At 47.7% G+C, this 21594-nt stretch overlaps 2 protein-coding genes and 1 non-coding gene across 7 annotated transcripts in view; 2 read left to right on the forward strand and 1 right to left on the reverse strand.

Annotated features, from left to right (window-relative positions):
* Positions 1–7817, forward strand: part of tex10 (testis expressed 10) — a 59909-nt gene extending 52092 nt beyond the window's left edge. The window contains exons 14-17 of the mRNA XM_082975631.1: positions 5551–5631; positions 5703–5887; positions 6028–6238; positions 7144–7817. Of these exons, the coding sequence (XP_082831757.1) occupies positions 5551–5631; positions 5703–5887; positions 6028–6238; positions 7144–7254 (588 nt within the window). The 3' untranslated portion in view covers positions 7255–7817. The remainder of the gene's footprint in view (positions 1–5550; positions 5632–5702; positions 5888–6027; positions 6239–7143) is intronic.
* Positions 7811–21594, reverse strand: part of invs (inversin) — a 203890-nt gene continuing 190106 nt past the window's right edge. For 4 of the 5 annotated variants that reach the window (XM_082975630.1, XM_082975627.1, XM_082975629.1 and 1 more), the window contains 7 exons: positions 21165–21271; positions 19761–19970; positions 18761–18984; positions 16913–18068; positions 15808–16007; positions 13857–13943; positions 7811–12415 (listed from right to left, as the gene is read on the reverse strand). In XM_082975630.1, the coding sequence (XP_082831756.1) occupies positions 12309–12415; positions 13857–13943; positions 15808–16007; positions 16913–18068; positions 18761–18984; positions 19761–19970; positions 21165–21271 (2091 nt within the window). In that variant the 3' untranslated portion in view covers positions 7811–12308. Of the gene's footprint in view, positions 12416–13856; positions 13944–13992; positions 14463–15807; positions 16008–16912; positions 18069–18760; positions 18985–19760; positions 19971–21164; positions 21272–21594 lie in introns of those variants that run through there. The other variant, XM_082975628.1, reaches the window with a different exon arrangement.
* Positions 14392–14464, forward strand: trnat-cgu (transfer RNA threonine (anticodon CGU)). Its single transcript has one exon. It is a non-coding gene; the product is annotated as a tRNA-Thr (tRNA).

Here is a 21594-nt window from a genome sequence, read left to right on the forward strand (position 1 = left end):
GGAGAGGAGAGGCATCTATCTGGTGGATGTGGAGGAGAGGCATCTATCTGGTGGATGTGGAGGAGAGGAGAGGCATCTATCTGGTGGATGTGGAGGAGAGGAGAGGCATCTATCTGGTGGATGTGGAGGAGAGGAGAGGCATCTATCTGGTGGATGTGGAGGAGAGGAGAGGTATCTGGTGGATGTGGAGGAGAGGTATTGGGTGGATGTGGAGGAGAGGAGAGGTATCTGGTGGATGTGGAGGAGAGGTATTGGGTGGATGTGGAGGAGAGGAGAGGCATCTATCTGGTGGATGGAGTGGATGGAGAGGAGAGGTATCTGGTGGATGGAGAGGAGAGGTATCTATCTGGTGGATGGAGAGGAGAGGAGAGGTATCTATCTGGTGGATGGAGAGGAGAGGAGAGGTATCTATCTGGTGGATGGAGAGGAGAGGTATCTATCTGGTGGATGTGGAGGAGAGGCATCTATCTGGTGGATGTGGAGGAGAGGAGAGGCATCTATCTGGTGGATGTGGAGGAGAGGAGAGGCATCTATCTGGTGGATGTGGAGGAGAGGAGAGGCATCTATCTGGTGGATGTGGAGGAGAGGAGAGGCATCTATCTGGTGGATGTGGAGGAGAGGAGAGGTATCTGGTGAATGTGGAGGTGAGGAGAGGTATCTGGTGAATGTGGAGGTGAGGAGAGGTATCTGGTGGATGGGGAGGAGAGGAGAGGTATCTGGTGGATGGAGAGGAGAGGTATCTGGTGGATGGAGAGGAGAGGTATCTGGTGGATGGAGAGGAGAGGTATCTGGTGGATGGAGAGGAGAGGTATCTGGTGGATGGAGAGGAGAGGTATCTGGTGGATGGGGAGGAGAGGTATCTGGTGGATGGGGAGGAGAGGAGAGGTATCTGGTGGAGGAGAGGAGAGGTATATGGTGGATGGAGAGGAGAGGTATATGGTGGATGGGGAGGAGAGGAGAGGTATCTGGTGGATGTGGAGGAGAGGAGAGGTATCTGGTGGATGTGGAGGAGAGGAGAGGTATCTGGTGGATGTGGAGGAGAGGAGAGGTATCTGGTGGATGTGGAGGAGAGGAGAGGTATCTGGTGGATGTGGAGGAGAGGTATTGGGTGGATGTGGAGGAGAGGAGAGGTATCTGGTGGATGTGGAGGAGAGGTATTGGGTGGATGTGGAGGAGAGGAGAGGTATCTGGTAGATGGGGAGGAGAGGTATCTGGTGGGTGTGGAGGAGAGGAGATGTATCTGGTGGGTGTGAAGGAGAGGAGAGGTATCTGGTGGGTGTGAAGGAGAGGAGAGGTATCTGGTGGATGTGGAGGAGAGGAGAGGTATCTGGTGGAGGAGAGGAGAGGTATCTGGTGGAGGAGAGGAGAGGTATCTGGTGGAGGAGAGGAGAGGTATCTGGTGGAGGAGAGGAGAGGTATCTGGTGGATGTGGAGGAGAGGAGAGGTATCTGGTGGATGGGGAGGAGAGGAGAGGTATCTGGTGGATGGGGAGGAGAGGTATCTGGTGGATGGGGAGGAGAGGAGAGGTATCTGGTGGATGTGGAGGAGAGGAGAGGTATCTGGTGGATGGGGAGGAGAGGTATCTGGTGGATGGGGAGGAGAGGTATCTGGTGGATGGGGAGGAGAGGAGAGGTATCTGGTGGATGTGGAGGAGAGGAGAGGTATCTGGTGGAGGAGAGGAGAGGTATCTGGTGGAGGAGAGGAGAGGTATCTGGTGGATGTGGAGAGGTATCTGGTGGATGTGGAGGAGAGGAGAGGTATCTGGTGGATGGAGAGGAGAGGTATCTGGTGGATGGAGAGGAGAGGTATCTGGTGGATGGAGAGGAGAGGTATCTGGTGGATGGAGAGGAGAGGTATCTATCTGGTGGATGGAGAGGAGAGGTATCTATCTGGTGGATGGAGAGGAGAGGTATCTATCTGGTGGATGGAGAGGAGAGGTATCTATCTGGTGGATGGGGAGGAGAGGTATCTATCTGGTGGATGGGGAGGAGAGGTATCTATCTGGTGGATGGGGAGGAGAGGTATCTATCTGGTGGATGGGGAGGAGAGGTATCTATCTGGTGGATGGGGAGGAGAGGAGAGGTATCTATCTGGTGGATGTGGAGGAGAGGAGAGGTATCTATCTGGTGGATGTGGAGGAGAGGAGAGGTATCTATCTGGTGGATGTGGAGGAGAGGAGAGGTATCTATCTGGTGGATGTGGAGGAGAGGCATCTATCTGGTGGATGTGGAGGAGAGGAGAGGCATCTATCTGGTGGATGTGGAGGAGAGGAGAGGCATCTATCTGGTGGATGTGGAGGAGAGGAGAGGTATCTGGTGAATGTGGAGGTGAGGAGAGGTATCTGGTGGATGGGGAGGAGAGGAGAGGTATCTGGTGGATGGAGAGGAGAGGTATCTGGTGGATGGAGAGGAGAGGTATCTGGTGGATGGGGAGGAGAGGTATCTGGTGGATGGGGAGGAGAGGAGAGGTATCTGGTGGAGGAGAGGAGAGGTATCTGGTGGAGGAGAGGAGAGGTATCTGGTGGATGGGGAGGAGAGGTATATGGTGGATGGGGAGGAGAGGAGAGGTATCTGGTGGAGGAGAGGAGAGGTATATGGTGGATGGAGAGGAGAGGTATATGGTGGATGGGGAGGAGAGGAGAGGTATCTGGTGGATGTGGAGGAGAGGAGAGGTATCTGGTGGATGTGGAGGAGAGGAGAGGTATCTGGTGGATGTGGAGGAGAGGTATTGGGTGGATGTGGAGGAGAGGTATCTGGTAGATGGGGAGGAGAGGAGAGGTATCTGGTGGGTGTGGAGGAGAGGAGATGTATCTGGTGGGTGTGAAGGAGAGGAGAGGTATCTGGTGGGTGTGAAGGAGAGGAGAGGTATCTGGTGGATGTGGAGGAGAGGAGAGGTATCTGGTGGATGTGGAGGAGAGGAGAGGTATCTGGTGGGTGTGGAGGAGAGGAGAGGTATCTGGTGGGTGTGGAGGAGAGGAGAGGTATCTGGTGGGTGTGGAGGAGAGGAGAGGTATCTGGTGGGTGTGGAGGAGAGGAGAGGTATCTGGTGGAGGAGAGGAGAGGTATCTGGTGGATGTGGAGGAGAGGAGAGGTATCTGGTGGATGTGGAGGAGAGGAGAGGTATCTGGTGGATGGGGAGGAGAGGAGAGGTATCTGGTGGATGGGGAGGAGAGGAGAGGTATCTGGTGGAGGAGAGGAGAGGTATATGGTGGATGGAGAGGAGAGGTATATGGTGGATGTGGAGGAGAGGAGAGGTATCTGGTGGATGTGGAGGAGAGGAGAGGTATCTGGTGGATGTGGAGGAGAGGAGAGGTATCTGGTGGATGTGGAGGAGAGGAGAGGTATCTGGTGGATGTGGAGGAGAGGTATCGGGTGGATGTGGAGGAGAGGAGAGGTATCTGGTAGATGGGGAGGAGAGGAGAGGTATCTGGTGGGTGTGGAGGAGAGGAGATGTATCTGGTGGGTGTGAAGGAGAGGAGAGGTATCTGGTGGGTGTGAAGGAGAGGAGAGGTATCTGGTGGATGTGGAGGAGAGGAGAGGTATCTGGTGGATGTGGAGGAGAGGTATCTGGTGGATGTGGAGGAGAGGTATTGGGTGGGTGTGGAGGAGAGGAGAGGTATCTGGTGGGTGTGGAGGAGAGGAGAGGTATCTGGTGGGTGTGGAGGAGAGGAGAGGTATCTGGTGGAGGAGAGGAGAGGTATCTGGTGGATGTGGAGGAGAGGAGAGGTATCTGGTGGATGGGGAGGAGAGGAGAGGTATCTGGTGGATGGGGAGGAGAGGTATCTGGTGGATGGGGAGGAGAGGTATCTGGTGGATGGGGAGGAGAGGAGAGGTATCTGGTGGATGGGGAGGAGAGGAGAGGTATCTGGTGGAGGGGAGGAGAGGTATCTGGTGGATGTGGAGGAGAGGTATCTGGTGGATGGGGAGGAGAGGAGAGGTATCGGTGGGTGGGGGGGGGGACTGGTGGAGGGGGGAGAGGAGAGGTATCTGGTGGATGGGGAGGAGAGGAGAGGTATCTGGTGGATGGGGAGGAGAGGAGAGGTATCTGGTGGATGGGGAGGAGAGGAGAGGTATCTGGTGGATGTGGAGGAGAGGAGAGGTATCTGGTGGATGTGTAACATATTGGTTACATTACATTTAATTTAATTTAAAATGTTTAATCAAGCAGACCTATATATTTTTTTTTTGTTAACTAGGCAAGTCAGTTAAGAACAAATTCTTATTTACAATGACGGCCTACACCGGCCAAACCCAGACGATGCTGGGACAATTGTGCGCTGCCGTATGGGACTCCCAATCACGTCCGGATGTGATACAGCCTGGATTCGAACCAGGGACTGTTGTGACGCCTCTTGTACTGAGATTAGGCTGGACAATAGAACGAGTCAATATTCTGAAAAGCTGAAAATGGCACAAGAACGTTGGCTAAGCTGGAACACTTGCGCGAGCCCATAGCAAATGAATGGAATGGAACATTCGCAGAGACTGTTTTGACTGGAGTGATGCTTAGAATTCCATTTCGCCTAAATGGCACTAAAAATGTATCCCTTTTTATTTTACCACTAAAATCTGTTCTTAGGACGAAACTGAAAAATAACAACTTGTGTTGAAAGTTAACATCCGCAACTCGACGGTGCCAAGTGTGCTTATGTCAGCATAATGAGGAAGTAGGAAAAAATGGCAACTTCTATTATTGGTCTAGCGTTTGATGACAAGGAGATACACTGCCCAGCATTACGTAATTTGAGAGAGGAGATTCTCATGATTAAAATGGTGTCCAAATTGAAAAAAAATCAAAATATACACATTGTGAGATATTTGGCGAAATATACCAGCGTGCTTCTCCATAGGAAAACAATGTGGGGAGCTCGGCGTTCCAAGGGCAAAAGGTATTTCGGGGATAGCATTTAATGACAACGAGAGACACTGCCCAGCCTTACATAATTAGAAAGAGGAGATTCTCATGATTTAAAATGGTGTCCAATTTAAAAAAAAATATCTAAATATACACATTCTGCGATATTTGGCAAAATAGACAGACATACCTATATTTCCCTGTAGTAAACAATGGGACGACCTCAGAGGTCCATGAGTAATTTTTAGTTGTTTACATTTGAACTATGAACAAGGTGCACAGGTCTCCATTGCCAACAATAGCAAAGCAGACATTGTGACAGTACAATAAACTGGGATTAGAACGTTTGGAAGGGGAGTTAGTGCCACAGTGTTCAATAGAACTAATAGGAGCTGGCAGGGTGAAAAATGCCCTAAAATAAGGCCTGTTTTTTCATGATCACTTCAAAACTACGGCAGGCAGCTAGGATATATGGTAATATTATGAAACTGGGCTCCACCGCGGATGCAATGAACTAGTTTTATTAGAAAAAAGCATTGTTAAAAATGTCATGTGTCCAGCCTACTGAGCTGCAGCACCTTAGACCGCTGCCCCACTCGGGAGACACTCCGATATGAATGATATTAATGTTGTGAAATATGACCTTTAAAACAGCAGGAAGTGATCTTAACCACTGTCTGTATGTCCCGCCCACAGGAAGTGTGCCACTGCTTGGAGACGCTGGGGTCTCGTTCACAGTGCTTCGACGTGCTGCAGAACGGCATCTGCAAGAACCTGGTGAGATGGTGTACTTGTGTGTACTCATCTCTGTGCGTGTGTGTGTGTGTAACTGTGTCTCTCCCTCCCAGACTGGTCTGGCTGTGGTACCAGACAGTATGGCAGCAGGGTTGTTGAGAGCAGTGGCCAGACTGTTGGACCTGTCCTTCCTCCCCAGTGAACCTCTGCTGAGGTTCCTGTCCCGCTGCTGCCTCAGCCTACTGTCTCTGCTACTGACACTACAGCAGGACACCGCCTCAGAGAACAACCACAAGAGGTAGCCTGTGTGTGACCTCTCTGTGCAGTCATGTTGTCTCTGTGTGTGTAACCTTTTTCCTTCCCTGTAGGGAGGCGGTGTGGGGAGCGTGAGTGTGTGTGTATAGATTGTGTCCAACCTTTCTCTCTCTCTCCCTGCAGGGAGGCAGTGTGGGGCGCGTGTGTGGCAGCGCTGAGCAGCATTCCCCGGCTGTTGCGGTTGGTTCTGCAGTCTTTGCGAGTTAGGGACCTGTGTGAGGAGGAGCTGCCTCAGCTGGCCCAGATACTGTCCCTGCTGCTGCAGCACACAGCGCTACGCAACCACATGCTGGCTAACGCAACTCTACTACAACACATTATACAGGACCTCACGGTAAACACACACAGTCAACTACTCAACCACATGCTGGCTAACGCAACTCTACTACAACACATTATACAGGACCTCACGGTAAACACACACAGTCAACTACTCAACCACATGCTGGCTAACGCAACTCTACTACAACACATTATACAGGACCTCACGGTAAACACACAGTCAACTACTCAACCACATGCTGGCTAATGCAACTCTACAATACATTATACAGGACCTCACGGTAAACACACAGTCAACTACTCAACCACATGCTGGCTAACGCAACTCTACTACAATACATTATACAGGACCTCACGGTAAACACACACAGTCAACTACTCAACCACATGCTGGCTAACGCAACTCTACAACACATTATACAGGACCTCACGGTAAACACACAGTCAACTACTCAACCACATGCTGGCTAACGCAACTCTACTACAACACATTATACAGGACCTCACGGTAAACACACAGTCAACTACTCAACCACATGCTGGCTAACGCAACTCTACTACAACACATTATACAGGACCTCACGGTAAACACACAGTCAACTACTCAACCACATGCTGGCTAACGCAACTCTACTACAACACATTATACAGGACCTCACGGTAAACACACAGTCAACTACTCAACCACATGCTGGCTAACGCAACTCTACTACAACACATTATACAGGACCTCACGGTAAACACACAGTCAACTACTCAACCACATGCTGGCTAATGCAACTCTACAATACATTATACAGGACCTCATGGTAAACACACAGTCAACTACTCAACCACATGCTGGCTAACGCAACTCTACAACACATTATACAGGACCTCACTGTAGTATGTTAGAATAAAAAGGTCAGTGTGAGGTGTGTGTTCTCTGAGGTTCTAATGATGGCGTGTGTGTTCCAGAGGTACTGTCGAGGTGAGTCCAAGGAGCAGTGGATGACTGACCTCCTGTACTGCTACAGCGTAACCATGGCGACTCACCGGGGAAACCTGGGGCTCCGAGACATCTACTGACCTAGGCCCCAAACCAACCACAGACCCTTCTGCCCGTCTTACTGTTCTCTGTCCACTGTCTAACCCATATGTCAAACTTATTCCACTGAGGTACGAGTGTCTGCGGGCTTTCGCTCCACCCTTGTACTTGATGGATGAATTAAGTTCACTAACGAGTCAGGAACTCCCCTCACCTGATTGTCTTAATTGAAAGGAAAAAAGTAAAACCTGCAGACACTCAGTCGTCCGTGGAATGAGTTTGACACCCCTGGTCTAACCTCAGACATCCTGTCTTCCCCATCGGTCTCTCTGTCCTCCTCATTCAGCTTTTATTCCTGGCCCAAAACCAACTGTCTTCATATTGCTAAATATTGTGGCCACCACTAGTCCTGGAGAGATAAAATGATGTGCAAGCTTTAGTTACAGTGCAGCACTAACATACTGATCGCCTGAATCAGTGCTGGGTTGGAACTAATGCCTGCACACACTGCATCTCCAAGACCAGGATTGAATTAAAGGATTTCTCAACTGATTACTGCTTTTATTACAAAAAGAGAAAATAAAGCTTGAGTCAGTGAAACTTATCAATGTATTTATTTGAGAAGTTTTCTAAAAAGGTAGAAAAACAACATGGACATTAACATTGAGGCTGGTATTCATTCATAAATGTAAAGCCTTGACATCTGATTGTTTCAACAGTAGTGCATCAGAGTGAACAGCATCGACACTGAAACACAGTTTCTATCTTTAAAGTGACAGTTCCCCTTGATGAGGTGCCACAAACATCTGGCTAACTTTTTAAGTCAACTATCTCTAAGGCAGGAAGTGATGTATAATATACAATTAAAGAGTAACGGAGTGTGTATAAAATGCATAAATATACCCCCCTCCACAGAGTCCTTCTACAGAGAAAGCACAGGTACACCTGTACCCTCTGGACCTAAATGACCTTGTGTACATCTGTGTACCTACTATTATGGCTGAGGGGGAAAGTGGGAGGGGCATGCATGCCTGTGGGAACCTGCTCAGGTAGATACTGAGGTAGAGTTGACTACAACCTAGTACAAGTGTTATGGCTGACGGGAAGAGTGTGTGCCTGCAAGCAGGCGTGTGTGTCAGCGTCTGCAGGTGGGCTGGCTGTATGACCGGCTGTTGACAGACTGCCTCATTCCCCACATGGGAGGAAAGGTTAACTGTGTGTGTGTTCATTTTCTGTATGGTTGAAATTATCTTGCACACATACCATGTCGGTTGACTTAACTCCGCCCTGTGAGGTCATGACTGTGACGTCTCATAACTTTGTCCTCTCTTCCTGTGTCCAGTAGTATAAACAATCAGGCCAAGAACTCCATGGTTAATACTGAGCACAGAAAGAGAGTACAATCTGAGAGGAAATGCAAGAGTGATTACTCTGCCCAAAAATACAGCATGACACAGACTGGGGATTTTTTATATGGTGGTCAATGAGTGAGGCTTATTTGACCTATTATACATTTTGTAATATTTAGGTTATTACAAGTGTACTGATAAGTGGACACACATGGCATCTCTGAGAAGTCAGTTATATCAGAGTTGTTCACGTGCAAATCTGCCCTCATTGGCTCAAGAGTTCCCACCTCCTCTGCAGAAACATATTCATGTAGTCACACCATTGGGGCCCCGCTCTTGTCAGTATATAGATGCTCTGTTTACAATGTGGCCAATAACTCCATGTGGAGTTTGATAAGTAATTTCAAGGCAACACACATATGTTTTTATGCCATTTAACAGATGCTTTTATCTAAAGCAACTCAGTCACGCATGCATACAGTGGGGGAAAAAAGTATACTGCTCAAAAAAATAAAGGGAACCCTTAAACAACACATCCTAGATCTGAATGAAAGAAATAATCTTATTAAATACTTTTTTCTTTACATAGTTGAATGTGCTGACAACAAAATCACACAGAAATAATCAATGGAAATCCAATTTATCAACCCATGGAGGTCTGGATTTGGAGTCACACTCAAAATTAAAGTGGAAAACCACACTACAGGCTGATCCAACTTTGATGTAATGTCCTTAAAACAAGTCAAAATGAGGCTCAGTAGTGTGTGTGGCCTCCACGTGCCTGTATGACCTCCCTACAATGCCTGGGCATGCTCCTGATGAGGTGGCGGATGGTCTCCTGAGGGATCTCCTCCCAGACCTGGACTAAAGCATCCGCCAACTCCTGGACAGTCTGTGGTGAAACGTGGCGTTGGTGGATGGAGCGAGACATGATGTCCCAGATGTGCTCAATTGGATTCAGGTCTGGGGAACGGGCGGGCCAGTCCATAGCATCAATGCCTTCCTCTTGCAGGAACTGCTGACACACTCCAGCCACATGAGGTCTAGCATTGTCTTGCATTAGGAGGAACCCAGGGCCAACCGCACCAGCATATGGTCTCACAAGGGGTCTGAGGATCTCATCTCGGTACATAATGGCAGTCAGGCTACCTCTGGCGAGCACATGGAGGACTGTGTGGCCCCCCAAAGAAATGCCACCCCACACCATGACTGACCCACCGCCAAACCGGTCATGCTGGAGGATGTTGCAGGCAGCAGAACGTTCTCCACGGCATCTCCAGACTCTGTCACATCTGTCACTTGTTTAGTGTGAACCTGCTTTCATCTGTGAAGAGCACAGGGCGCCAGTGGCGAATTTGCCAATCTTGGTGTTCTCTGGCAAATGCCAAACGTCCTGCATGGTGTTGGGCTGTAAGCACAACCCCCACCTGTGGACGTCGGGTCCTCATACCACCCTCATGGAGTCTGTTTCTGACCGTTTGAGCAGACACATGCACATTTGTGGCCTGCTGGAGGTCATTTTGCAGGGCTCTGGCAGTGCTTCTCCTGCTCCTCCTTGTACAAAGGCGGAGGTAGTGTTCCTGCTGCTGGGTTGTTGCCCTCCTACGGCCTCCTCCACGTCTCCTGATGTACTGGCCTGTCTCCTGGTAGCGCCTCCATGCTCTGGACACTACGCTGACAGACACAGCAAACCTTCTTGCCACAGCTCGCATTGATGTGCCATCCTGGATGAGCTGCACTACCTGAGCCACTTGTGTGGGTTGTAGACTCTGTCTCATGCTACCACTAGAGTGAAAGCACCGCCAGCATTCAAAAGTGACCAAAACATCAGTCAGGAAGCATAGGAACTGAGAAGTGGTCTGTGGTCCCCACCTGCAGAACCACTCCTTTATTGGGGGTGTCTTGCTAATTGCCTATAATTTCCACCTGTTGTCTATTCCATTTTCACAACAGCATGTGAAATGTATTGTCAATCAGTGTTGCTTCCTAAGTGGACAGTTTGATTTCACAGAAGTGTGATTGACTTGGAATTACATTGTGTTGTTTAAGTGTTCCCTTTATTTTTTTGAGCAGTGTATTTGATCCCCTGCTGATTTTGTACGTTTGCCCACTGACAAAGAAAGGATCAGTCTATAATTTTAATGGTAGGTTTATTTGAACAGTGAGATATATCCAGAAAAACGCATGTCAAAAATGTTATAAATTGATTTGCATTTTAATGAGGGAAATAAGTATTTGACCCCCTCTCAATCAGAAATATTTCTGGCTCCCAGGTGTCTTTTATACAGGTAACGAGCTGAGATTAGGAGCACACTCTTAAAGGGAGTGCTCCTAACCGCAGCTTGTTACCTGTGTAAAAGACACCTGTCCACAGAAGCAATCAATCAATCAAATTCCAAACTCTCCATCATGGCAAAGACCAAAGAGCTCTCCAAGGATGTCAGGTACAAGATTGTAGACCTACACAAGGCTGGAATGGGCTACAAGACCATCGCCAAGCAGCTTGGTGAGAAGGTGACAACAGTTTGTGCGATTATTCGCAAATGGAAGAAACACAAAAGAACTGTCAATCTCCCTCAGCCTGGGGCTCCATGCAAGATCTCACCTCGTGGAGTTGCAATGATCATGAGAACGGTGAGGAATCAGCCCAGAACTACACGGGAGGATCTTGTCAATGATCTCAAGGCAGCTGGGACCATTGTCACCAAGAAAACAATTGGTAACGCACTACGCCGTGAAGGACTGAAATCCTGCAGCACCCGCAAGGTCCCCCTGCTCAAGAATACATATACATGCCCATCTGAAGTTTGCCAATGAACATCTGAATGATTCAGAGGACAACTGGTGAAAGTGTTGTGTTTAGATGAGACCAAAATGGAGCTCTGGCATCAACTCAACTCGCCGTGTTTGGAGGAGGAGGAATGCTGCCTATGACCCCAAGAACACCATCTCCACCGTCAAACATGGAGGTGGAAACATTATGCTTTGGGGGTATTTTTCTGCTAAGGGGACAGGACAACTTCACCGCATCATTTGACAGGGCCATGTACTGTCAAATCGTGTGAGAACCTCCCTCCCTCAGCCAGGGAATTGAAAATGGGTCGTGGATGGGTATTCCAGCATGACAATGACCCAAAACACACGGCCAAGGCAACAAAGGAGTGGCTCAAGAAGAAGCACATTAAGGTCCTGGAGTGGCCTAGCCTGTCTCCAGACCTTAATCCCATAGAAAATCTGTGGAGGGAGCTGAAGGTTCAAGTTGCCAAACGTCAGCCTCGAAACCTTAATGACTTGGAGAAGATCTGCAAAGAGGAGTGGGACAAAATCCCTCCTGAGATGTGTGCAAACCTGTTGGCCAACTACAAGAAACGTCTGACCTCTGTGATTTCCAACAAGGGTTTTGCCACCAAGTACTAAGTCATGTTTTGCAGAGGGGTCAAATACTTATTTCCCTCATTAAAATGGAAATCGTTTTATAACATTTTTGACATGCGTTTTTCTGGATTTTTGTTGTTGTTATTCTGTCTCTCACTGTTCAAATAAACCTACTATTAAAATTATAGACTGATCATTTCTTTGTAAGTGGGCAAACGTACAAAATCAGCAGGGGATCAAATACTTTTTTCCCCCACTGTACATTTTACATATGGCTGGTCCTGGGAATCAAACCCAGTACCCAAGCATCAGAAGCACCATGCTCTACCAACTGAGCCATGAAGGACACATGCAGGGTGTGTGTGTGGTCATCAGTGTTTCCCCCGGCCCTGTCCAGCGCTGTGGGGTCTGAGGTGGTAGGAGTACTGGCTGGCCTGCCCCACTGCATCACACAGGTGCACACACTCCACACTGCTCACTGCAAAAACACATACAGAAATAACATGCGAACAGAGGAAACTGATTTTGTACAGTTCATCCACATCACTCTATTCCCATAATCAAATCACATTTTATTGGTCACATACACATGGTTAGCAGATGTTAATGCGAGTGTAGAGAAATGCTTGTGTTTCTAGTTACGACAGTGCAGCAATAACTAACATGTAATCTAACAATTCCACAACAACTACCTGCTACACACAAATCTAAGTAAAGGAACGGAATAAGAATATGTACATATAAATATATGGATGAGCAATGACACAGCGGCATAGGCAAGATGCAATAGATGGTATAAAACACAATATATACACACTACCGTTCAAAAGTTTGGGGTCACTTAGAAATGTCCTTGTTTTTGAAAGAAATGCTATTTTTTGGTCCATTAAAATAACATCAAATTTATCAGAAATACAGTGTAGACATTGTTAATGTTGTAATTGACTATTGTAGCTGGAAAGTGCTGATTTGTTATGGAATATCTACATAGGTGTACAGAGGCCCATTATCAGCAACCATAACTCCTGTGTTCCAATGGCACGTTGTGTTAGCTAATCCAAGTTGATTGTTTTAAAAGGCTAATTGATCATTAGAAAACCCTTTTGCAATTATGTTAGCACAGCTGAAAACTGTTGTCCTGATTAAAGAAGCAATACAACTGGCCTTTAGACTTGCTGAGTATCTGGAGCATCAGCATTTGTGGGTTTGATTACAGGCTCAAAATGGCCAGAAACAAAGAACTTTCTTCTGAAACTCATCAGTCTATTCTTGTTCTGAGAAATGAAGGCTATTCCATGTGAGAAATTGCCAATACACTGAAGATCTGGTACAGCGCTGTGTACTACTCCCTTTACAGAACAGCGCAAACTGGCTCTAACCAGAAAGGAAAGAGGAGTGGGAGGCCCCAGTACACAACTGAGCAAGAGGACAAGTACATTAGAGTGTCTAGTTTGAGAAACAAACGCCTCACAAGTCCTCAACTGGCAGCTTCATTAAATAGTACCTGCAAAACACCAATCTCAACGTCAACAGTGAAGAGGCGACTCCGGGATGCTGGCCTGCTAGGCAGAGTTCAGTGTCTGTGTTCTTTTGCCCATCTTAATCTTTTCTTTTTATTGGCCAGTCTGAGATATGGCTTTTTCTTTGCAACTCTGCCTAGAAGGCCAGCATCCCGGAGTCACCTCTTCACTGTTGACGTTGAGACTGGTGTTTTGCGGATACTATTTAATGAAGCTGAGCTTTTCTTTCAAAAAGAAGGACATTTCTAAATGACCCCAAACTTCTGAACAGTAGTGTACATATGAGATGAGTGATGCAAGATATGTAAAGATTATTAAAGTGGCATTATTAAAGTGACTAGTGATCCAGTGATGTGTGTGTGTGTGTGTGTGTGTGTGTGTGTGTGAGATAGTACTCACGCTGGCTGTGTGTGCGTAGTGACAGGTCCAGCAGTATCTGAGACTGAGAACCCCCGAGAGAGCGCCCCCTTCGGGCCACAGAACCTCCTACAAGACAATAAACACACATCATCTCCATACATATATACACACACACACACACACACACACACACACACACACACACACACACATACAGTCATTATACACAGAAACATCTGGAGAGCCTACTGCAAGACAAAAAAATAGCAACATTGTTAGTCTGAAATATACAAATTGGCCAGGGCTGCTATGGTGAATCGCTACACACACAGTCCTTCTGGAAAGACCAAGGTAAAATAGGGCATTTGCAATCCATCTCATTTAGGTTTCATTCGTGCATCTAACTGTAACTGCTAAACTGAGGTAAGCTGTATAAGTGAGATCAGGGAGAGTCCTTTGTTTTAGGAGTCTGACTGGTAACCTGCCTGTCAGGTTGGGTGTGTGGCTGTCTTCGTTCTCAAAAGGGAGTATCATTTAAATCCTTTTCTCCTCCTGGTTGAACTGTAAAAAGCAAGGCTCCATAGCTCAGTGGTTAGAGCACTGGTCTCGTAAACCAGGGGTCGCGAGTTCAAATCCCGCTGGGGCCTGCAAGTGATAACAGTTTTTGTCAACACTACACCTGTACCACCAAACACTGCATGGTGAAAGGAATGAAGTAACGACTTGGAAATGTCAACCTGTAAGAAGATTGAAACTGAACAAAAGAAATAGGGAAAACACCAACGTTCTGCGATTCCTCTGTACACACACAGGTGAATGTGGTTGACTGGTTTGTATGTCTGACAGAGAGACTATGGGTTTCATGAGTGTGTGTGTGTGTGTTCAGCAGACAGCTCCACGCAGTTGTCTGACATTCCCCCTGACAGCTCTGAACTTTTCACAGCAGCAGTCGACAGGACAGTCGACAGGACAGTCAGTGTGTGTATGTGTGAAAGGGGGCGGGCTACCACGTCAGGCCAGAAAAGGTAGGGGGTCTATCTGGCTGTATCGGTGTGTATGTTTGTGTGTGTGTGACGGTGTGTATGCCTGTGTGTGTTGGCACTAGTAGGTGTCTGCCCATTCTCCCATCATCACCTGGTCATGTGTGATGAAGGTCAGGTGTGTCTACGGGCCGAACCCATACCAGAAGTTATTACAACACACAACGCACACACATCTCTATATGATTATACAACTATGTATTCACAGCTGAGAGTGTGATTGCATGTGTATATTAACATCATAAGGTAAATAGTTATTGCTCTGCATTGATGCTACTCTGATTCTGTTTTAACATAACATCACATTCCAAACCAAACAGCGTCATACCATCACCTCAGGAAACAAACGTTTTCCTTCATCGCGAAACTGTACATTTCTTAGATGGAGGTCTGCTAATATCTTCAGCGGACTGTACACCTCCCTATACTAATTCTATACAGATATTAATATCTTCAGCGGACTGTACACCTCCCTATACTAATTCTATACAGATATTAATATCTTCAGCGGACTGTACACCTCCCTATACTAATTCTATACAGATATTAATATCTTCAGCGGACTGTACACCTCCCTATACTAATTCTATACAGATATTAATATCTTCAGCGGACTGTACACCTCCCTATACTAATTCTATACAGATATTAATATCTTCAGCGGACTGTACACCTCCCTATACTAATTCTATACAGATATTAATATCTTCAGCGGACTATACACCTCCCTATACTAATTCTATACAGATATTAATATCTTCAGCGGACTATACACCTCCCTATACTAATTCCATGTTGGAGTTTGAAGCTGCAGCTCGGCAGTAATGCACCCATTCACAGTAGGCGACTAGGCGCTGTTAAGAATTGGTTTATTTGTAAATGTTAACAGTTCAGAGTTGAAACAAATTAAAGGCAGAATCAAACATTCTGGACAGAACGCCAGGCTTTACCATAGATGCTTTGCAGCACTGAGCTCTTGGCTGCTGTCTTGGTGGGTGGAACTCTGGCCTCAGGCTTGGTCCTAATAGGGGTGTGACCAGGGAAAGCCGCCCTATCCCAGAGCAGCTGGATCAGGAGGGAGGCGACCTCAGGTGGCTCCACTCCTTTCCCAGCACCAAAAGCCTCCCTCAATCTGCCTCGCACATGGAACCTACACACAAACACACCCAGAACACGGTACATTAGAGAGGCCTTCATTTGTCCAACCTATTCGGTTTGTATATTACACAGCACATGACATTTGGACATTATTCAGTTCACTGAAAAACGTTACAGGCATCCCTGGAAAAGCTGCTTTAAGAGGGGTGAGAAATAATAATTCAGTGTCCAACCTCAGGGGTTCCACAAGGATCAATTCTGGGTCCGCTACTCTTCAGCATCAATACATAACACTTCCTCTCGGGGAACTGAACCCGGCCATGGCATACTTCAAGAGCTTAGTAGAAAAAGCTTATTACTTGTATACTACAATTAAATCAGTGCACGCATCTGCACGCACACACATCTACTGGTGGCTGGGAACAGAGGGCTTTCCAATGTGGGGTAGTAGATCCTGAATGAGAGGCTGCTGGTAGCTATTAGAATGGCACGCCTGAACTTTTAGCCTCTCGTTAAAACACTGAGAGGGCTCCAGATTATACCCCCTGTCTCCCCCTGTCTCCCCCCTCTCTCCCCCGTCATGGAGGTGTTGATGGTAGGAGGGCAGGCAGCCAGACCACAGAGAGCGAGAGGGGGAGACGTTGTGTGTAAGTTGGTGTGTGTGTGTGTGGAGGGAAGACATGTGGGCACCACATGGCACTGCCACACTCTCATGGTATGAGAGAACGCTACTGTGGAGCACAGTATACCCCTCCCCCCTTTCAACCATACACACACTTCCTCCAGGCTGTTTGGGAAGCCATCTCAGAGCCAACCTTGGTATCGGTCCAGAGAGAAACTACCTGAGCCCCTCTGCTTTGGTAAAGGGGCCACAGGCTCTATTCCATGGCAGTACCCCCAGTACTGGCTCAGCTTGGAGAGGGAATGGGAAGAATGAAAAGCAGGCTTCAACCTTACCTCCTCCAGGCTCGTTGGATAGTGCAGGCAGCCTGGTCTCTGTCCCCCTCCCTGGGCTTGCTGCTGGGGCGGTGTGACTGTGTGGAGGCTTTAGTGTGGTTCTTGCTGGAGGAGGTGGTATGGTCTGTGGCAGGGCGTGTTCTGTGTCTGGGGTTGGGTGTGTTGGTGTGTGTATCTCTCTTGCTTCTAGGGGTGCGTTCCCTGGTGCTGGGGGCTTCTTGATCCATGGTGGGGCGAGTAGATGTGTGTGTGTTGGATGGAGTGTGTGTGTGGGAAGGAGTGTGTGTTTTGGAAGGAGTGTGTGTGTTGGAGGTAGTGTGTGTTTTGGAAGGAGTGTGTGTTTTGGAAGGAGTGTGTGTGTTGGAGGGAGTGTGTGTTTTGGAAGGAGTGTGTGTGTTGGAGGGAGTGTGTGTGTTGGAGGGAGTGTGTGTGTTGGAGGGAGTGTGTGTGTTGGAGGTAGTGTGTGTTTTGGAAGGAGTGTGTGTTTTGGAAGGAGTGTGTGTGTTGGAGGGAGTGTGTGTTTTGGAAGGAGTGTGTGTGTTGGAAGGAGTGTGTGTGTTGGAGGGAGTGTGTGTTTTGGAAGGAGTGTGTGTGTTGGAGGGAGTGTGTGTTTTGGAAGGAGTGTGTGTTTTGGAAGGAGTGTGTGTGTTGGAAGGAGTGTGTGTGTTGGAGGGAGTGTGTGTTTTGGAAGGAGTGTGTGTGTTGGAAGGAGTGTGTGTGTTGGAGGGAGTGTGTGTGTTGGAAGGAGTGTGTGTTTTGGAAGGAGTGTGTGTGTTGGAAGGAGTGTGTGTGTTGGAAGGAGTGTGTGTGTTGGAAGGAGTGTGTGTGTTGGAGGGAGTGTGTGTGTTGGAAGGAGTGTGTGTTTTGGAAGGAGTGTGTGTGTTGGAGGGAGTGTGTGTGTTGGAGGGAGTGTGTGTGTTGGAGGGAGTGTGTGTGTTTGCAGAGGTGAGTCTCTTGGTCCTGGGTGTGGTGGGGGGTCTGTGTTTTGGGCTGGGGGGTCGGCTGCAGCCTGCAGGAGAGAGACGCTCCCTGACCCTAGACCCCTGGGCAGGGGGCATGGGGTCAGAGGTCACTGAGGGGTGAGGGGTCACCACGGGGTCAGGGTCTTTGGCTGGCTGTGCCTCCTTCCCTCTCCTGAAGGGTCTGCTTCTATGTGCTGAGAAAGAGAGGGAAGTAAGAGATTGACAGAGTGGGTGAGTGTGTGTGTGTGTGTGTGTGTGTGTGTGTGTGTGTGTGTGTATACGTGTGTGTGTGTGTGTGTGTGTGTGTGTGTGTGTGTGTGTGTGTGTGTGTGTGTGTGTGTGTGTGTGTGTGTGTATATACGTGTGTGTGTGTGTGTGTGTGTTAGGTTTGGGCGGTGTACCGTATATACCATAGGCCAGGGTTTTGGAAATAGCCACGGGATGGTTTTTCAATACCGTCAATACTGTTTAAACTACTTCTTTTAAGTTTTTTAATACATTTGAATATTTCTAGCTACTTTTTAAGTAAATACCTGCAGTCAACTTGTGCAACATGGTAGGAGATAATGAAGATGGCATTCATAATTTCACCTGTTATTCATTGAGCGGATCTGATTAAGCCGAGCCGCGGGGCACCGGTCTATGACCCGTGACGTGAACGGACAAAAGCAGTGAGGGAGGAGCGCCCGTCTCAAAGGAACAGTAATGAGTTGGATTCACATATCTGCCTTCCCAATGAAAACTAGTTTGGTGTCATGTTAATTGGGGAGAATGGGCTCATAGTAATGGCTGGAACAGAATAAATGGAATGGTATCAAATTCATCAAACACATGTTTGATACGTCCTCCTCTCAGCAGCCTCCTGTGTGTGTGTGTATGTCCGTACCTCTATGTTTCCGTGTCTCCTCTTTGCTATTGATCTGTTCTGCTTTGGAGGCTGTATTAGCCCCGCCCCCTGCCTCTCTCTCATACACTGACAGTTCCTTCATAGTCTCAGCCAATGACAGCTGCTCCTGTTCAGCGCGGGCCAATAACATCCTCTGTTTCTCTGTTCTGGCCAATGAGATTTGCTGCTCCGCCTCCCGTCTCCGCTGCTCCTCCTCGCGTTTCCTGAGTGACATCATGACACATCTTACACACGTCTCACACACATACACCCTAACCCTAGTAACAACCTTATCTCAAAGCCTTATCTAAACCCTACCGCTGGACCAGCCCTGACTCAGTGTAGAATTATAAGAGAGGGATGTGTGAGCAAGAGAGGGATGTGAGAGAGAGAGAGAGCGGAGAGAGAGAGAGAGAGAGAGAGAGAGAGAGAGAGAGAGAGAGGAGAGAGAGAGAGAGAGAGAGAGAGAGAGAGAGAGAGTAGAGAGAGAGAGTAGAGAGAGAGAAGAGAGAGAGATGAGAGAGTGAGAGAGAGAGAGAGAGGGGAGACAGGGAGAAGATGTATGTGTGTGTTGTGATGACAGGTGGAAAGATGGATATGGAGAGAGTGTGACTGTTTCTATATGGGTTGGGGGAATAACACAGGAGAGATGGAGAGAAAGGGAGAGGAGAGAGAAAGAGAGAGAGAGAGAAAATAGATAGAAAGAGAATGTGTGTGTGTCTGTCTGTCTGTCTGTCTGTCTGTCTGTCTGTCTGTCTGTCGTGTCTGTCTGTCTGTCTGTCTGTCTGTCTGTCTGTCTGTCTGTCTGTCTGTCTGTCTGTGTGTGTGTGTGTGTGTGTGTGTGTGTGTGTGTGTGTGTGTGTGTGTGTGTGTGTGTGTGTGTATGGCATGATCTGGTTGACTATGATAGATTTGTTGACAGAGAGTACTGAGCAGACAGGGGATGGATCACAATGCTTGTTTCTATGTGTGTACATGTGTGTGTCTGTGTGTATGGTACTTGGCTGCGTCCTTGCGTAGCTGTTCGTGTCTCATCAGTAGTTGTTTCCTCTCGGTGAAGGCCTTGCGGACGGTGTATCCTTTATACAGGGCCTGGATGGAAGCAGCAGCGATGTCCTGGATGGCTGCTATAGACAGAGCTCCATGCTCCAACATGTACTGAGTCACCTCACTGTGTTCCCCTAGGAGAGCGTAGTCCAGGGGGGTGTACCTACACACACACACACACACACACACACACACACACACACACACACACACACACACACACACACACGCTTCCTGTTGTTAAGTTTTTGGCTTCTGTACACCAGCTTCAAACAGCTGAAAATACAACATTATTGGTTATGGAACATATATTTCACAGCGGTTTAGATGCTACAATGATTCTCTACAATATACTTGCTTGTTTTGTCACATAAACTGATATTAGAATTAGAATTTTAGTAACCAGGAAATGGCGCAGTGATTTCAGAATAGTGCATCTTTAACCTAATGAACTTGCTTTGTGAAAAACACAGAGAATAGATTCACAAAATTGTTTCGGAAAATTACTACATATCTTTTTACATTGATATTTCAGTCATTTAGTAGACGCTCTTATGCAGAGTGACATTAGTGCATTCATCTTAACATAGCTAGGTGAGACAACATCACTATCGTAGCAAGTACATTTTCCCTCATAAAGTACAGGTAACTGCCAAAATAAAGGAAACACTTGAGGAAATGAGGGATATAAAGTATATTGAAAACAGGTGCTTCCACACAGGTGTAGTTCCTGAGTTAATTAAGCAATTAACATCCCATCATGCTTAGGGTCATGTATGAAAATGCTGTGCAGGACATTATTTTGGCTGCCATGTCTATGCCTCCATCCACAGGACACGAGTGGTTACTGAATGGTTTGAGGAGCATGAAAAGATGTAAACCACATGTCATGTCCGTCTCAGTCACCAGATCTCAACCCAGTTGATTCTGGAGCGGAGCCTGAGACAGCCTTTTCCACCACCACCAACAAAACACCAAATGATGGAATTTCTGGTGGAAGAATGGTGTCGCATCCCTCCAAGAGTTTCAGATACTTGGAGAATCTATGCCAAGGTGCATTGAAGCGGTTCTGGCTCGTGGTGCCCAATGCCCTATTAAGACACTATGTGATGGGGTTTCCTTTATCTTGCCAGTTACCTGTAGTTATCAGCAAAGTCAGTGCCAGTAGGAAAATACAAGTAAAAATACAATTAAGTAGGCCACTAGGTAGAGAGACAGCACGAAAACTAAATTGCCTTAGCAAGACAATACCAACAGCTACTTTTTGAATCTAAATCGATACTTGCTACTGTTGTAGGAGCTGATGTCCTTCCAAACTATAGACGAGGCACTTCCTCATCATCCACCTCCTCCTCACCTCTCCTCGTTGTGTTCCATGTGGTTGGGGAAGGCATTAGAGTTCAGCAGCAGCTTCACAGCATCCAGATAGCCATTGTTACACGACCAGTGGAGAGCTGTCCTGCCCTGCAGACACACACGGTAAGACAGGACCAGTGGAGAGCTGTCCTGCCCTGAAGACACACACGGTAGGACAGGACCAGTGGAGAGCTGTCCTGCCCTGCAGACACACACGGTAGGACAGGACCAGTGGAGAGCTGTCCTGCCCTGCAGACACACACGGTAGGACAGGACCAGTGGAGAGCTGTCCTGCCCTGCAGACACACACGGTAGGACAGGACCAGTGGAGAGCTGTCCTGCCCTGCAGACACACACGGTAGGACAGGACCAGTGGAGAGCTGTCCTGCCCTGCAGACACACACGGTAGGACAGGACCAGTGGAGAGCTGT

Source organism: Salmo salar, chromosome 05 (assembly GCF_965601325.2).
Source record: "Salmo salar chromosome 05, fSalSal1, whole genome shotgun sequence".
Classification (NCBI taxonomy): domain Eukaryota; kingdom Metazoa; phylum Chordata; class Actinopteri; order Salmoniformes; family Salmonidae; genus Salmo; species Salmo salar.